Genomic DNA, 17,286 nt, shown 5'->3' with positions numbered 1-17,286 from the left:
GGGGGGTGGGATTCACAATAGACTAAAGATCCAGGCCCAACTAGCATTGAGGAGATGGGGGTACTAATTGATAGTGAGATATCCCACAACTTTATTTTGGAAGTGAACACAAAACTACAAATTACTGGGAGTTCCACACAATATGGTGTACTAAAGGGGCCAAGCAAATCCGTTAAGGGTACTGAACTTTGCCAAGGCGTAGTGCCCTCCCTACCAAAAGTCGTAGTGGTTGAGGATTTTTTTCCACTACCATTGGGAAGCTCAGATGTCACTTTGAGAGTGTAGTTGCATGAAAACAAAAATCTATCCAAAAATAAATTAACTATTAGAGATAAAACCCGCTAAAAGAACTAAAGCTTCATTCATCTTTTAGACTTCAATCATCAATAGTTGCATGAACATAAAATTTTATTATAACTACAAATTTGAATGCTCAATGATCAAGCAAAAAGATATCTTGCCTGCCTCTGGCGGCGAATCATTGTAGACAGATCAGTGTATGGAAGTTTTGGATCAATTTTGCACTCCATAAGGATTCCTCCATCGTAGTCTTTTATGTACCTGGAAAGAAATGTGTTATTGTTTTTTTATTTTTCTAATTGCTGAACTTTGATATAGAAAAATTAGGAATGCGAAAGGCCAACAATGACAAATAACAAAAAGATGGTCACTTAACAAAAGGAGCCAAACCATAATCTTACGTACAAGAAAAGGCTCCAATCCAAAGAAGTAACAAATAGTTCCAAAAATAATTTAGAAACAGAACCAAAGCAAGGCACAAAACCTAGCAAGCAATCAAACCTCCGCTTAAGAAACTTATCATGCACTTCAAAATTTTGAAATGTAAAGGGTAAAATATAATATATTTGCATTACCAGATACAAGCAATAGCAGCCAACAGGTATATTACTTTCTAGCTTCTCCCCCCAGTCCCCAGTAAACAATGACTTGAAAAGCAATGGAAACACATCAAATAATATCAAAGAAAAGATAGTGAAGGTGTCCAGCTTAAGGAAGACAAGTCACAATTTTTAAGTTCAGAGGTTTGCACAATCTTTTATTCCTAAGTAGCTCATATACTTCCACCAAAAACATTGAGTCCTAAAGGCACATCACACATGGTAGGAATAATTGCCCAATCGATTATTCTAGAGAACATAAATGTTAACGAGCATGAAGTCCAACTTCAGTTACACTTAGGGGGCTTCGGGATTGGAAATATTAGGACAGGAAACGAAACCCTCCAATCAAAATGGATATAGAGGCATATAGTTGAGTAGAAACTGCTTTGGAAGAGAGTCATTGTTAGCCTTTAGTTTTTCACCATTAGTTCCACCAACTTTTGGATGGAAGACCCTTTGGTGACATTAGCAGACTCCCACCGGCCTTTCTGGGAGCATCCTTTCAAGAAGGATAAAGAGATTCTATTGACACGTCTTATTAGGGCTTTCCTTAGGAGTTTAGGAAGGAGAAGAACAAAGGATCTTTAAGGCCAAATATCGAACTTATCTTATTTTCTTGATAGTGTTTTGGTTATGGCTTATAGATGTAATTATTTTTTCTCATCTTTTTCTAGTTATAGTCTAAGAAATCTTTTGATGAGCTGGAGGCCTGCTTGTAACCCTCTTCCTCTAGAAGCTTCAATTTCTCTTTTGTACATGTGATCTAATCGATCAATGAATAAAAAATAAATAAATGTTAACTGACTTATATTATTCTAATACAACACTGATTGCTTTAGTTAAACCTATATAAGGCTATTGCTACTTCTACTTTTTATATATATATATATAACAAGAGACGTATTTTCATTGAAGATGTGAAATTAAACTAATGCTCATAAGATACAAACTCTAACAAGAGTGGAATGAGGAAAAAATGAATAAATAAGTTCTACTATTATTGCTTGAGAAACACACAAAAGAGGACATCAAAAGATTGAATAAAAGTGGAACCACGATTACCAGACAGCAGTAAGCTTAAGAGATGCTCATATTTTTTAAATGGAAATTCAATACTTTTTTTATTGTTCTTGTTGTTTTTATTGTTAGCCTTGACTCTCAAGTACACTTGAAACTGCTATGTAATTATACTATTTAGTAGTACGTGGTTTTGAATTTTTATTTATTTTTTCATGTAAATAAAGACCAAAAAAGGTTGCATGGCCACCTTTAGCATTTTAGAACATTGCAGAAAGAGAAATCAATAGTGAATACTTCCAAATGAATATTGAAAAATATATGCTCTTTGTTTGTCTCCAAAAGTTATGAAAAGAAAACTTCAGTAATCTTCAAAACGTATTTGTGACATACCCCTGCCACCGGTCCTTCTCCAGGTGTATTTCTTTCGTGAATCCCTACAGGTTTAAAGCCCAGGTCAATCAATTATTCGTTTTGATATCCGGTATGCAAGAAGAAGATTATAAACCAGTGAAAAATATACTCGAACAAAATTGCATCCCATCTAAGTGAAATTTTCTACAAGAACATGACAACAAAATCAATCCTGAATTAACTGCATTGTCTTTTTTTTTAAAATAGAGGCAGAATTAGCATTTAGTCAGAAAGTGTAACACAATTTATGTGAATGAATGGAGAAGCAATACAGAAATATGTGAGTTTATACGAGAATAAGGAATAAGCTAAAAAGCGTCACGATAAATATTTTAAAAATACACCACTAGACCTGCTTGGTAAAGTAGCCAACAGCATTATTATCCGCATATGTGAGAAAATGAGTTAGGCCATCAACATCACGTGCATGCTGTTTTAAGTGATTCATCAATCTGGTACCGTATCCTTTTACTTGCTCATCAGCTGTAATAGCACAAAAGGCTATCTCGCCAAATTTTTGACTGCAATAGAAGGTCACCAGGAAGGAAGGAAAAGAAGAGGAGAGAAAAGGCAAAAGAAGTCAGGAGATTGGCTTCCAACTTAATAAGATCCTACAAGCAACCTAACAGAAACCATTGCTGGCTTCACTACTCTATAGGGTCTCCAACAAAAAAAAAAAATAGAGATTCTAGTTCATTGTTAAAATGTTCCCAACTTCAATAACAATAATTAGAATCGGAGAACCTTTTATTTTTTATTCATTAAAAAAACAAAACATAAAACTTTTCCTGGAGCTTTATGATACCAGAAGATATGAGAAGCAAATTTATTTTAGACATAGCATGCTATACATAGCAGACTCAAATTTTTCCTTAGGGCTGGCTTACGTTGCGAAGTGATGCCATTGCACAGAAACACATAATACGCCCATAAATAAGTAAGAGGACAATTTGAAATAAGTTAGCCTCACACCATATAGTAAGAGTCTATCTGTTTGTGTTTTCTTTTTTACATTTTGCACCCAGAAATTGGCAGATACAAATGACTAAATGATGCATGCTATAACATAAAAACACCTGTCATATGGGCGATATGTTATGCCACCAACAACATGATTTCGTCTTATAACCATCACCGACTTATGGTTTCTGCAAGTTAAAATTAGAGAAACAAAGGATAAGCATCAATCCAAAACAAAAAAGGAAATAGACTAGAGACCTCAGGGACGAGGGTCCAATGCCTAAAATGATAAGTCAATAAAAAGCCTCCAAATTAAGACCGAAATGTGCATTCAAAGCTTCATTTTCTCACCTCCCAAAAAGACACATGTTGTAAGTGAAAGTACCTGTCCATAACAAGACGGACAATGTATTCCTTGGGCATGTTAGGTAGTTGTCGGGCGAAAATATTCTTCAATCCAATTAACCTAAAAAGTTCCACGTAAAATGCAATATTGCATCAAATCAATTACTACATAAAATGAGATCATATGGAAGACATACAGCCTATTGTGGAGGCTACACTAGAGGTGAACATGTCATCAGAAGCATGAAAAACACTGCAAGACTGTTACAGAAAAGGAATTACATGCAGCAGAAAACTTGGGCAAAGAAAAAACATACCAAACCATATGCTCATCAACACCATCGTTTGAAATGCATACAAATTTGAGTAACGCAGCTTCCTCCTGAAACATTATGAAATCCCCCTTAAGAACTTCTCTTGTAATGCACAGAATTAATAGCTTAAAACAAGATCAAATCCTTATCAACTTCAACCAAATGGACAGACAGCTGAATTAAGTGATCACCTACATTTATCTGTATGTCATTACTCTGTGATACAAATACAAGTGAAGATGCCAAAATATTTTTAAAACAAAATACAACAAATTAAAAATATTTCATCAGTTGGTGAAAAGTTAGTAGTAAGGTCTGATAGACCACGTGTTACAAAGAAAAACAAACTTCAATTAGTATTAACAACAAAGATTGTGTAGTTACTAAAATCATTATCAATAGAAGCCTAAAATGAGATACAATTTTGTTACTAAGTGAGCATAATTTAGCGATTATTGACAACTACTTCCCTTGAGGAGGTTCAAATCTCCCATACCCCGACTAGTTGTACTAAAAGAAAAAAGAAGAAGAAGAAGAAGAGAAAGTTTTGCTAACACATATACTTTTATCCAATCTTTTGCCTATTCATTGAACAAGCAAATATTTATTTTCAGCCAAGTACTTTAAATATCAATTCAATTTTATTAACACAATGCTTCATTGCTCTACTCCTAAAAGGATGGCCACAAAACAATTGAATTGTAATACTCTTGAAAAAAAATCCCAGGTGGGTATTCCCAGCCTTTTCCACTCCCACCCCTTCTCACCCGCACCACCTCTCTCTCGCACTCGTCCCTCCTCAGATAGAGAAATTGTTCGAAACAACATACAACAGGAACTTTACCAAAAAGATATGATCATAGTTTTGTATGAAGACACACCTCTCTCTTCAAGTTCTCTTCTCTGGAAATATAGGCACCACTGGTCTGTACACTGTCGGCAAAAAATTTCGAAGCATCTTCCTTCACTACAATTCCCGACAGAGAATTTCCAGTTGTCCCCGCTGCTGAACCCGGCGCATTGGTTCCACCGGCCATGCCTCCATCCTTGTTGATGTCCACATTCTCGATCTTCACTGTTGCATTTGGCTTGATCTTGGTTGTACGCACAGCAGACGCTGAGGCAGAGGCCGAAGCAGAACCGCCAGCACCGCTATTCTCGAGTCGAGCAGCGGTGAAGTTGCGCATGGAAGAGCCATTGTCGAAGTCATCCTCATCATCCTCGACCACGGCATCGTCGGAATCGTCGTCGGAGTCGGAGTCAGCACCGCCACCGCGAGCTGAGATGCTTTCAAGGTCGTCGTTTGATGTTAACGCCCCGTCGCGTGTTTCGGCGGAGAATGATGGAGGGAAAGGAGGGACATGGTCCTCGGAGGCCAATTTGCGCTTGTGGATGGAGGAGGTGGCAGAGGCGGAAGCAGAATGAGAGGGGGAAGGGGATTGAGAACTACGGGAACGATTCGTACCAGTAAGGTGAGCGGAGTGCGTATCCATATGAGAAGATTGCGTGGAAGAAGCACTTCCGCGTGATAACTATAGTGCGGGAACAAAAGCTTGTTGAAGCTGGGTGGTGGTTTATACTGCCCGATGACGGATCCCGATCCTTCTTCGATAACGGCGGTGGCCGCTGTCACAAATGTAAATTGACAAAAATGCCCCCATCTGTAGTAGTGTGTATCGCGTGATTCCTAGTTTCCTTTTTTATTTTCTGTAAAAGAAAAATAAGGTGTTAAATTATATACTTCTTTTTATTCATTTAGATTACATATAAAGTTCAAATAAAGCTTCAAATATATTTTTTGAACCAATTTCAGAAGTGGAAGAATAAAAATATAATTTTTTATAGTATAGAAAGTATAATTGAAATAAATTTTTAACTTAATTTTTAGCTAGATTTATTAATTAGTTTAAAACAAGACAACCCAACTCACTTGTTTTAACAAAATATATGTGGGTATGTATATATATAAAATGACAATTAAATATAATTTTCGTTGATTCAAATCAAACAATATCGGTTAGTTGTGGGTTTGAATTGTTACAAATGATATAAGAGTCAGATATTATGCGATGTATCATATAATGTTGGCCCTCAAAGAGAGAAAGATGGTGCAAAAACGGATGTTATTTATTAGTTGTAAATGGGCTTGTGTTGTTACATTACACTTCAACAAATTGAACTATAGTGTCAATTTCATAAAATTTCATAAAATTTCATTAATTTTTCACGAACACGTGTTTATAGTCATTAAAAATTTATAAATATTTTTATTAACGGTTTTATCAAATAAATAAAAGTTATAGATTAAAAATTTCAATCATTTTTTAGATTCTAAAGTAAAAATCGTAATACTTTCACGAATTTGTATTGTAATTTTCAAACCTTATTCGTCTATATACATCATTTAGTCTTATTTACAAAGTGAGAATAATTTAATTATTAATGTTAAATATATATTTTTAATAAATTATTTTATATGCAAAAAGTGTGGAAATTGACATTATCATGATATATCTGTATAATTGAAACGTCGATTCACATTCGAACCCCCACCTCCCAATAGAATTTTCATATTTTTTAAATCAATTTCCTCAATTGTTAATTTGTGTCGTTCGTTATCCTCAGTATTATCTCCCTCCAAATTGACCGCTCAACCCAGCCCTCTCTCCCATCACTGCCGGTACTTGTTTCCCGGAGGCCGGAAAGCCCTGCGCTCGAAGGGATCGAAGCTTACTCATCTCAATCCAACAAAGCCCCTCCTGCACCAGTACGTTCCCTCCACTCTCTTCGTTTTCTTATTCTGCATTTCATCGTGTATGAAAGGAAAATGAAACTACTAATTGCAGCGGATCACAAGGATCAATAGTTGATATTAACTGCTGCTAGAATTGTGCCATTCGTGTTAGGTGTTTAGCAGAGATATTATGTGTAAGTATTTCATGTGGAGTGTGAATTTTCTATACCAAATGTTATTTTTGTAGAAGCTGATTGAGAAAGAAGATTGAAGCGGTTGAAATAAGAATTGGGAATAATGTCTGCGACGCTGTTGTCTTATTACAATCCAAGTCTAGCTTGTAATTACGGGAAGATGGATGCGAAACGCATTGCATTCGGACAGTTACGCTCTATTGGAAGGAGAAACAATGGCCATCGCAACCTTACTGTGTTTGCCGCTACAGAAGGGTCTGCAAAATCGAGCGAGTCTGAAGAAACAATTCCTTCTTGGGCCAAACCTGATTCTGAGGAGCCTCCTCCTTGGGCAAGGGAGGAAGGCAAAGAAATTGGAACTCAACAGGGATATCAGGTCCCTTTCTATGTTTACTTACTCGCCTCATCTATCACTGCAATTGCTGCTGTAAGCTTCCCTCTAAATACAGACTTGTTTTTTGCATTTTGGTTGTTTATTTTTATACCGACTTCTGTGCTACTTCCAGTTTGTCCAGAAATTAATATAAGTATTGAAAGCTTACTTCTGAGTTACTATTCAAGCCAAGAATGAATGATATCATTATTGAAAGTGTTGAAGGAATGACACCTCCTCTATTTTTACATAGATTTATTTAGATTTACTTTACTATTTAAATTTACAGAATTTATTTAGATTTACTAGTTTCTAGAATTTACTTAGTCTTTCTCCCTTACCAAAATGACATGCAATTCTCTTAAAAGGAATAAGAAAAAATAGCAACATGGTATCATGGTATCAGAGCTGGTTTTGTGTTCCCACTAGGATTTCCTTTAAACTCTAGAAGCCTTGAACTTTCATTTGTGTAAGAGTAAAAGTCCCTTTGCAACATCGACTTTCATTGGAGTGGCTCTTGCGTCATTTGTAACAGTTAGGAGAGTGATTACCAATCAATCCAAAACTTAAGTTGATGGGTTGCTAATTACACCAATACTTTAACACGATGAACAAACAATTTAATGCATTGAAGCGGTGGAGCCTGTTTGTGTGTAAATTTATTTCTTTAGCAATGTATGATCAAGTTTGGTGCTACGGACACTATTTCTAATTGAAGTCGTTTGTATGTTTATTGGAGCGACTTCCAAAACTGCAGATAGGTTCTGTATTTGAGTACGTCAACCAGAAGCCTGTCTTTGGAATTATAAATTCAGACAGCATATTTTACGCTCCATTGCTTGGATTTTTCGCATTTACAGGCATTCCCACTGCTGTAAGTTCCTCTTTCTTCATTTTTTTGACATTTGTGAAGGGATTATCATATCTTTTCGTGTGCATTTATCATACCATGAAATTATAACACTAACCTTTTGCGTCTCTCTAGTGAACATAAATATGAAGTACCCATCTTTCTGGTTTTTTGGGGGACGGGGGAGCAGAAAATTGGATATAAAAATTTTTAAACTAAACCTTGTGTCCTCTTCTCTGAGTTGCGTCATTTTTTAGCTAGGAACCTTGCACAGAAGATGTCATATTCTGTGTCAACTGCATAGAATAAGCGGAATGGCAATGCCATTCCAAAAATATGAGCTCCCACTTACACAAGGCTCTTTGTCTAATTTCTGGAGACAGGCATTCCTTTGGTTCAAATCTGTTGAAGTGGCTAATAAGGAAGCTGAGGATCAAGACAGAAGGGATGGGTACTCGTAGAATACTTTCCCAAACACGAATGTATGGTCCCTTGGAAGTAGTAACGCTGTTTAGGCTTTTTTTTTTTTTTTTTTTTTTTTTTTTTTTTTTTTTTTTTTTTTTTTTTTTTTTTTTTTTTTTTTTTTTTNTGTATATTTCATATGAGCATGCTACAGTGTAATTGATGCTAATTAGCCCGCTATTGCTGTATCAAAGTTTCAATTTCTAAAAAAAGAATGTGTATCATATTTATTGTTTTTATTTAAATGATAGACTGGTTTCCTTGAGATGTATGAAAGTAAAAAAGCTAAGCAATGGAAAACAAGCCCAAAACAAAAGAGAGCTGAGAATAAAATTGCAAGGACAGATATTTGGTAATAGTCGAGAAGGACCAGCAAGAGCAATTGAAGTGAGTCAAACTTTGTATCTCCTTTCCAGAATCCTTCTATACCTTTAAAATTCTTCTTATTTCTCTTTAGGAAGATGTGCAAGTGTTAGCCAAGGAAAGCAGGTTGTCACAAGAATCTCCTTCAACGTAGTATTTGACAAGTCTAACTTGAAGCCATCCCCACCTCACCTCTAAAGTTACTAAAACTATAAATTTCGACATCTTTGGAGAAAGTGATCCAAGTTGTTTGATGCATGCGTATAGAACTAAATGCACCGCTAATCCTTTTGCTACAAATGAGAAAGGAAAGGGCTAACAAGAAAACACTCCAAAGACTAGTGGGTTCAAAGGTTTAAGTTCCCAATGAAAAGCATGCAAAAGGGAAAAGAAGGAGGATGTATCGTTGGCTTCCCTGTCAGACTAGGGTCCCTTGAAATGAGATTTAAAATAATTTCCACTCTCAAATGAAGACGGGACAGAAGCAATGCACATAACTTTCACAGAAGAAAAGTAGTAGAGACGGTGATAAGACAACAATGGGGACCAAGTCTATTGGCCCTCCTAGAAATGAGCACGAGTCGGTGGAAGAGACCAGGGGATGTTGCTTGCCTTGGGTCACTGCAGCAGTATGCCCCACCTCACACGGTGATGTGTGTTCTATAATCTCATGCAGATGTTGGACTCGGAGGTAAATGTAACTTTGAGCTTGGGTGTGAGATTAGGCTTTTAGATTCTGATCTGGTGGGCATTTTAGTTCCAAGTCTAGGCGTTTCTCAAGTGACGACGAGCAACCTCGTCGACAACAAAAACTGTCAGAAAAGAAGGGAAAACGACACCAGGAATGAGGAAGGAAGGAGAGAAAGGACGAGGAAGAAGAAACAATAATAATAATAATAATATTTCCATTACTCAACTAAGGGTTAATCGAGTTTGACCTATTAGCAACTTAAACTTCATATATTTTCTGGAGTTACTAAAAGGTGGAAATGAGGTTAGATGCTATTTTCATTAAAACCTTCCGTCTACTCTATGTTGATCAACTTTAAAAAAATATAATATAGAAAATAAAAAGTAAAAATACAATCTACAGCTGCTACATTACCTTATAATGCATTCCCTGCCTTGCTCGGTCGGCGACCTCAGATCATTTGCCCGCCATTGAGCTGCTCTTTCTATCTTCCATCTCTCTTCCGCCATTTCTACCTGTAAAATGCTGCGAAACCTTCAGACACGTCGTCGCGGTCCCTATGGCGCCTACTTTTGCGCCTTCGCTGCCGCTTTGCTGCTTCTATTTTCAGTCTCCCTCCTTTACACTCGCCTCTCTCGCTCTCAGTCACACACTTACTCTCGTCCCATGTTTCCTAAATCCCTAGGCAACATTCTGGTCTCTGATTCTGATGACGACAGCGATGTTATTTTGGGCACTACTGCCACCGATGAGGACAAGATCGATGAGCTCGATATTGTGGACGAGGACGTCCAATCTAGGGCATCCGCCGATGAGGAATTGGGAGAGGATGAAGATCAGTCTGATCAGGTCAGGGTTTCTGGATTTTATTTTGACCACGTTAGTGGAGCCATTAGGAAGGTTTTTGATAACAAACGTTCGATCCAAGATTGGTCTGACGAGAATTCTGGTTTTCCTGTCGGATTAGGTGAAGAGGATCGCAGTAAAGCTGCGTTTAGCTCGGATGATGTTCCGGTTGACGAAGAGGTAAGGAGGAAATCAAGGGAAATGACTGGGATCGAGGACGCGCTTTTGTTGAAGGTGGGTGGAAGAGTTTCGCCCTTAAGAGATGGGTGGGGAGACTGGTTCGATAAGAAGGGCGACTTTTTGCGGAGGGATAGGATGTTTAAGTCCAACTGGGAAGTTCTGAATCCGCTGAATAATCCCATTTTGCAAGATCCGGATGGTCTGGGTGTGGCCGCGCTAACGAGAGGTGATCGAATCGTGCAGAAATGGTGGATGAACGAGTTTAAAAAAGTTCCGTTTCTTGTTTACAAGCCGTCAGGTGTTACACGGAAGGTCTTTAATACGGAAGTAGAAAACGGCAATGTGGACGCAAGCATCGATAAGAGCGGGAGCCTAAGTGGTCACACTGATATAAACGTAATGGACAATGGTAAGGAAGCTTTAAACGAGATTAGGACTTCAGATGAACACTCCGGTAATAACCTTTGGATGAAGAAAGTTATCAATTTTGATGAAGGTTCGAGTTCACATTTCAATGGCTATAGGACTTCGATATCTAGGAGTACTAAGAAGGAGAAGAGTCGGGATACAAGCGCAGAGAACGCTGATGTAGCAGATAAAGCGATTCTTACAAAGGGTGCAGGATCTAAACCGAGGGTTATGCCTCATATTTTGACTAGTATATATGCAGACGGCAAGCGATGGGGTTATTATCCTGGTTTACATCCGCATCTATCTTTTTCTCATTTTATGGATGCATTCTTCAAGAAAACTAAATGTGATGTGAGAGTTTTTATGGTTTGGAACTCACCTCCTTGGATGTTCGGTGTTCGGCACCAACGTGGGCTAGAGAGCGTGTTCTCGCATCATCAAAATGCATGTGTTGTTATTTTCTCGGAGACAATTGAGCTTGATTTCTTCAAAGATAATTTTGTGAAAAATGGGTACTTATCCTAATGAAATTCTTGCTAATTCACAGATTTTATTTTGTGATTGAGTAACTACAATTTTTGTTTAACAGTTACAAAGTTGCGGTTGCTATGCCAAATCTTGATGAATTATTGAAGGATACACCAACCCATAAATTTGCTTCCATCTGGTTTGAATGGAAAAAAACAAAGTTCTATTCTATTCACTACAGCGAGCTTGTTCGTTTGGCTGTTTTATACAAGTAAGCCTTCTCTCTCTATCCCTAAATTTCCATTTTTTCTATTGAGATATTTATGAATACAACCACTCTTGGTACAACATGGTTTTTGATTCGTCTGTTAATTAAGTCAGCAGTCCTTCTGTTTCTTGCCAAATGACATGGGGCAAGAAAAACGTCAGGCATGTCCTTACAAGACGATCTTTCATTTTGAAGGCTGGACAAGAGTCAATTACTTAAATATCACAGTATTTATCATTTCTGAAAGGCTAAGTATATGTTTTAGTCCCTAATGTGTAAAACATTAGGGACTGAATTGAATTCTTTTAAATATGAGGGATTAAATTGAATAAGAATATCCAAACATTAGGGGTTATAAAAAATTCAAAGGTCCTAAATGATTTTCTTTTATAGATTCTTTCTGATTCTAGGCTTTCGCAAATATCTTAAAAAGTGATTTTACGTTAGGATAAGATAAGCAAAAAGAGTTAGGCAAGGAGATGCTCTATCCACATTCTTTGTTTACAGGTTTCTTTATGTCAAGCCTTCGATCGATGTTATCAGGTCATAATTGTAGGTGCTCTTCTACTTGTAACACCCAATAAGAAAAGCTGAACTCACTATCATCCAATCTCCTATTGTGAGAATTGACATGTTTATGAGGGTTTTGTGTGCGCGTGCACGTGCGCATTGAAGAGAATGCAGTACCTGGGCTTAGTGCCTGTCAAAGGTTGGATTATATTATTTGGAAGAAAATTTTTCCGGAAAAGAGGGCTAAGGACTACCTAGTAAATTTTAGTGAACATTTAAATGTAATCGTCTTTATTGTGGCAAAGGCTTGTCTGAATTGAGTCCCGACTTTTGATATCGTATTTATTTTCTGACTGATTATCTAGATTACAAATTTGTGTCGTTATCCAGGTATGGTGGAATTTATCTTGATTCTGATATTGTAGTCTTGAAACCTCTATCCTCGCTTCAAAATTCTGTTGGGATGGAGGATCAGCTTGCTGGAAGTTCTTTGAATGGGGCAATAATGGTATTTAGAAGGCACAGGTATGTGGCAGTTTAAAAGGCATCAGTTCTCTGGAAATTCATTTTGTGCTCACGAGTCGTCTATGTTATTATAACAGAATTAATTTTTCTTTTCTGAAAACATAATGGTTGATAACATCCTCACTAATCTACTGTGAATGAACACCTCCTCCAACATACAAAGAAGCTTGCATGACACAACAATATGCCCTCTCCCCTAAAGGAAGGATGCAAAAACACCTCCTCCAACATACAAAAAATGAAAAGATTGAGGGATCGGATCAAGTGTTTGGCACAGGACAAAATTGAAATTGATTTTCCTTAAAAAATTAATGTCTTCTAAGCTTACGGACTTTTGTGGGTTAAGAGATTGCTCCCACCATGTCTTCTAAGCTTAAATGTTTTCACTCTTTATGCACCCCATTTATAGAAATTCATGTCATCTACGCTTATGTGCTATTAAGGTTTTAAAGCTTACTTCCACTATGTATATATATATATATATACACATACGGAGGCCTTGATTAGTTTAGATTTTTTTTGAGCTATATCTTTGTCTCTTTTCTGCAGCCCCTTTATAATGGAGTGTTTGAAAGAATACTATTCGACTTATGATGATAGAAGTTTTAGATGGAATGGGGCCGAGCTCTTGACCAGAGTTGCAAAGAGGTTTTCCAAAGAAGTGCCTATAGAACAGTTTGAGCTTAATGTGCAGCCATCTTTTGTGTTCTTTCCCATTGCCTCACAGAATATCACTAGGTAATTTCTGATTTATTTTCTCGTTCATCTTATGCCTTATATATGTGTGTGTATTTTTTTTCATATGTATGTTTGTATGTATTTTATTATCATTCCTTTTCCAAAATAACCGCTCTACATTCCCCTCCACTTCCTAATAAGGTTCTCTAACTAACTGCTGACCCCTAGTTGTCCTTTTGACACTACTTGCATACCTATTTACAATTATAGTTTTTTTTTTACCCTTCCTCACGTACGCATTTACAGTTGGAGGCTTAACAAAGTCTTCTCACTTGAGGGAATTAGAATGCAGAACAGTCACAAAACAATCTGCACAAAGAGAGGCTACAAAGATAACAGATTTCAATATGACAGTCTAGAAATTCTCCTTATCAAGGAAAATTCTCAGTTTCCAATCTAATGTCCTAAAAGATAGCCCGCAGCATTGAGCTCTGGAAGATGGAATTATGGAAACGGCGGTCTGATAAAAAAATGACTTCCACGTAGTTTCAGAGAGCACTTCTTTGGTTGAAAATTCCCCCTTCCCGTTTATATGAGTTCTCTCCTGCAGCTAATAAACATGTGGGGCCTGTCTATTCCCTGTCTTAAGCCTCGAAAAGAACCATCCTCTACTACAGACTTCATATGTCTGTTGGTTCTGTATATGTGGGTAGCCTTTAAAGAACTATGGTACAATTAAACTTCCATGTCACTGATCTCTGTACAAAGTCTTGTCTCCGCTTAATCAATCAATGATCAATGAAAAAAGAAAATGAAATTAGGTTCAAATAAGCAAATCTGTCACGGTAAAAGAAGGTTTGGGAGCACAAGATTTTGAGTGTTATGTATCTACCATTTCACCACCATGCCAAGACATTTTAATTACATCCCTGGTCGATGAATCTATTCTAGTTTCAACAAATTCTTAGAATTTTAGGTGGGATGGCGTTGTAATTCTTTCTACTTTTCTGAGTATAATGATTGATTGTGAAGTGGGTTGGTGTTCTTCCTAATCTCCATCTCCTATGCGTCTCACCATGAAAACACGACAAAAATAAAAAAATAAAAATGTCTATATGGTATTACTTGCTGATTTGTGAGTTTAAGAGATCGGATGTCTCAAGTATGGCCTTTAAAACTTGCTGAGTTTTCCTGGTGCCTTTTGAAGATAAGTAGAACAATCTAGGGAACGTCTGACTTAAGGGAAGGTCTCGTGAGTCGTAACTAAATATCAGCCTAGAAAATTGATTCAAGGGGATTCTACTGGAATTGGTTTTCCGGTAGCGGAATCAGAAGGTTAGAAGGCTCTTTTTAAGACATCAATTACTCCTGTTTCTTTTGCTCCATCTCACAGCGTTAATAGTCCCCTGACGCATTGAATAATTCCAGTTCCGCCGAATCAGCATTCTCTGAATTCTACAACATCTTTCCTGTCAATTTATCTTTTGCGGTTTTTTATTCCGTGAGAAGTCTTTTTGAAGGTTTACCCTTTCCCCAGACCACCTCCACTTATCACCTAATTATTTTCTTGAATACTTGACAATCCTTCTGCCATGCTTTGACAATTTTTTATTAGTTATGGAGACCGGTGTTAGACCCGCTGGAATATGGTGATTAGAAAATTCAGAATTCCACCATGGATCAGCTCTTGCAGGAGGCACAAAATCGCATGAAGAAGTATTCTGATGGTAAGCGGAGGGAAGTTAACGTTGAGGGGACATTGGGGTTTCTTGATGGTTAAGCCCTATCGTCAGACGTCGTTAGCCGAAAGGACGAAATGAGAAGCTGACTCCAAAATTGTTTGGGTCTTATTGTGTTGAGGAACGTATTGGGCTAGTGACGTACCGTTTGAAATTTGCCTAAGGAAGCAATGTTTCATCTCGTCTTTCATGTGTCTCAACTAAAGAAAGCTGTGGGCCGTGACAATGGGATTCAAACGGGCCCTCCTATTCTCTCGGTTACCTTCGGGGGCTGATGAGTTACTTGCGAGCTGGAAATTCTTTTCCTGAACATTGAGCTACCCGGATGAATGGTAAGGTACTGCTCTTACGTTATTCAATATACTTGGAAAAGGGGGAAAAAAAAGCACCAAAATACAAAAGTTCCCAGTCAAATCGAGAGGGCTGGTAATCTCTCCCCTGTTTCTTGAGAACTCTCTACAAAAATGCATAAAAGGCATGGCACTTCCCACCCCATCAAAATATACAGAACAACTCTCCCTCACTCCAGTGCATTCTCTCTAAACTAACTTGCACCCCCAATACCCTTCTTACCCTTAGTGTATACTGAATTCGGATCAGGGCCTAACATCACCCCTGGGGTCACACGAACATTGTCTTCAAGGATGTAATCAGGAAATTGCCTGCATCCGGGTGGAAGTTAGTTTAGAGCGGATGCACTGGAGTGAGGGAGTGTAGTTTTTGATGGGGGTGGGTAGTGCCATGCTTTTTATGCATTTCTGTATGAGAGTTTTCAGGAAAAAGGGGAGAAATTTTACCAGCCCTCTTGATTTGGCTGGGAGCTTTTGTATTTGCCTTGGTGCATTTTTTTTTTCCTTTTCCAAGTATATTGACTAACGTAAGAGCAATACCTTACCATTGGGTTATTCAACTACTTAACCACTCACATTTTTTAGGGATTTTTAGGATGGCTTTCTATATATATATTTACATTTTTTAGGGATTTTTAGGATGGCTTTCTAAATATATATTTACATTTCAAAATTATATTTCGAACACTTTTTTAACACTTAGGTCATTTCAAACAAGCAATAAGCTACTCTTTGTCTAAAAGTGTTCTAAAGTTTAATGCGGTTTATATTATTAATTCTTCTTTTTTGTGCAATCATCTATATTGGAATTAGATACTTTGCTGCACCAGCATCCGCAATCGAAAAGGCTGAGCAAGAGGCTCTATTGAAGAAAATCTTGAAAGACTCGCTGACATTTCATTTTTGGAACAGCCTGACATATTCTCTCATTCCCGAGTCTGAGAGCCTTGTGAGCAGACTCCTCGAACATACTTGTATTAGATGTTTTGATGTATTGTGAATTTCTCGAAAGCGTTCAAGCTTGTCGAGCATAACTTTAATAGAATTCTAGGATCCTCGTTCTTCTGGGTACATCCACGTGAGGTGGATCCGTGTTTCAGCCCTCTTCTGTATTTGAAACTCTGCATGTACATGCATACATATATGGGTTCCCGATATGATAATTGAATTAAAACTTGGACTGAAAGAAATGTGGCCATTTTAAGGAGGTTCACACGAACTGGGAATTAAAAGTGGTCAACGCTGGCAAATTTCAAGTTTTGTAAATTGCTTCTGTGGAGTAAATTTTGGTTTGGCATTGGGGTTGCATTTTATCGGTTTATGGGTTCCCGAGGCAGTCCCGTTCATCTAACTTTCTATCATTGTTCAAATTCTTGCTCGTTGTTTCTCATAAAACGAACTAGTAGTCAATCTGCAGGAAGCATCCAAGAGAACCTGTCATCAAGGAATCAGGAATTTGGTGAAAGCAGCCAAGATAAGTTGTCATCTGCTGGTATTTTTCAAATATTTTGTCCTCTTTTATCTCTTTGAAATTGTAATTTCCTATTAGGCATAAAAGTGACCTGTAATCGTGAACAAGCTCTTGGTTTCTAAAACTGAAAGACTGACGGAAAAAAACATGAAGGAAAAGTGTTTGTGTAATAAGTATTAATGTAATTATTCATTGAGTATTAGAATACTGGGTTTCAGTAA

General features: G+C 37.4%; 3 protein-coding genes across 8 annotated transcripts in view; 2 read left to right on the top strand and 1 right to left on the bottom strand.

Moving 5' to 3' along the window:
- LOC111804364 (histone acetyltransferase GCN5-like) overlaps nt 1–5,605 on the bottom strand; it is a 10,180-nt gene extending 4,575 nt beyond the window's left edge. The window contains exons 1-7 of one of the 4 annotated variants that reach the window (XM_023689131.1): nt 4,834–5,605; nt 3,956–4,020; nt 3,679–3,759; nt 3,410–3,481; nt 2,686–2,854; nt 2,313–2,356; nt 462–561 (exon numbers count right to left, since the gene is read on the bottom strand). In XM_023689131.1, coding sequence (XP_023544899.1) covers nt 462–561; nt 2,313–2,356; nt 2,686–2,854; nt 3,410–3,481; nt 3,679–3,759; nt 3,956–4,020; nt 4,834–5,445 — 1,143 coding nt within the window. In that variant the 5' untranslated portion in view covers nt 5,446–5,605. The remainder of the gene's footprint in view (nt 1–461; nt 562–2,312; nt 2,357–2,685; nt 2,855–3,409; nt 3,482–3,678; nt 3,760–3,955; nt 4,021–4,833) is intronic. The other 3 variants (XM_023689133.1, XM_023689132.1, XM_023689134.1) reach the window with 3 other exon arrangements.
- An 852-nt stretch (nt 5,606–6,457) lies between these two features.
- Nucleotides 6,458–8,668, top strand: LOC111804219. Its single transcript, XM_023688948.1, has 4 exons — nt 6,458–6,719; nt 6,934–7,307; nt 8,011–8,127; nt 8,487–8,668. Exons 2-4 carry the CDS (start codon nt 6,984–6,986, stop codon nt 8,562–8,564), a joined length of 519 nt encoding a protein of 172 aa, XP_023544716.1. The 5' UTR covers nt 6,458–6,719; nt 6,934–6,983; the 3' UTR covers nt 8,565–8,668.
- A 1,329-nt stretch (nt 8,669–9,997) lies between these two features.
- On the top strand, nt 9,998–17,184 carry LOC111804217 (uncharacterized protein At4g19900). 3 transcript variants are annotated; one of them, XM_023688944.1, is made up of 5 exons: nt 9,998–11,568; nt 11,646–11,795; nt 12,693–12,827; nt 13,377–13,565; nt 13,812–16,401. In XM_023688944.1, exons 1-5 carry the CDS (start codon nt 10,142–10,144, stop codon nt 13,963–13,965), a joined length of 2,055 nt encoding a protein of 684 aa, XP_023544712.1. In that variant the 5' UTR covers nt 9,998–10,141; the 3' UTR covers nt 13,966–16,401. The 3 variants fall into 3 exon arrangements, with proteins under 3 accessions (XP_023544712.1, XP_023544713.1, XP_023544711.1); XM_023688945.1 differs by lacking the exon at nt 13,812–16,401 and adding an exon at nt 17,001–17,184 and having other exon boundaries at nt 9,999–11,568; XM_023688943.1 differs by lacking the exon at nt 13,812–16,401 and adding an exon at nt 16,408–16,780 and having other exon boundaries at nt 10,005–11,568.
- The last annotated feature ends 102 nt before the right edge of the window (nt 17,185–17,286 follow it).

This window comes from Cucurbita pepo, chromosome LG10 (assembly GCF_002806865.2).
Source record: "Cucurbita pepo subsp. pepo cultivar mu-cu-16 chromosome LG10, ASM280686v2, whole genome shotgun sequence".
Taxonomy (NCBI): Eukaryota; Viridiplantae; Streptophyta; class Magnoliopsida; order Cucurbitales; family Cucurbitaceae; genus Cucurbita; species Cucurbita pepo.
The sequence above is the reverse complement of the archived record's forward strand: the minus strand, read 5'-3'. Positions and strand labels throughout refer to the sequence as shown.

Bases quoted from the DNA above. Each gene is read 5' to 3' on its own strand.
- LOC111804219 (XM_023688948.1), top strand. From the start codon at position 6,984: ATGTCTGCGACGCTGTTGTCTTATTACAATCCAAGTCTAGCTTGTAAT. The intron at 7,308-8,010 runs GTAAGCTTCCCT...CCAAAACTGCAG, and splicing joins CTATCACTGCAATTGCTGCT to ATAGGTTCTGTATTTGAGTA. The intron at 8,128-8,486 runs GTAAGTTCCTCT...TTCTGGAGACAG, and splicing joins TTACAGGCATTCCCACTGCT to GCATTCCTTTGGTTCAAATC.
- LOC111804217 (XM_023688943.1), top strand. From the start codon at position 10,142: ATGCTGCGAAACCTTCAGACACGTCGTCGCGGTCCCTATGGCGCCTAC. The intron at 11,796-12,692 runs GTAAGCCTTCTC...GTCGTTATCCAG, and splicing joins CGTTTGGCTGTTTTATACAA to GTATGGTGGAATTTATCTTG. The intron at 13,566-16,407 runs GTAATTTCTGAT...TATTGGAATTAG, and splicing joins GCCTCACAGAATATCACTAG to ATACTTTGCTGCACCAGCAT.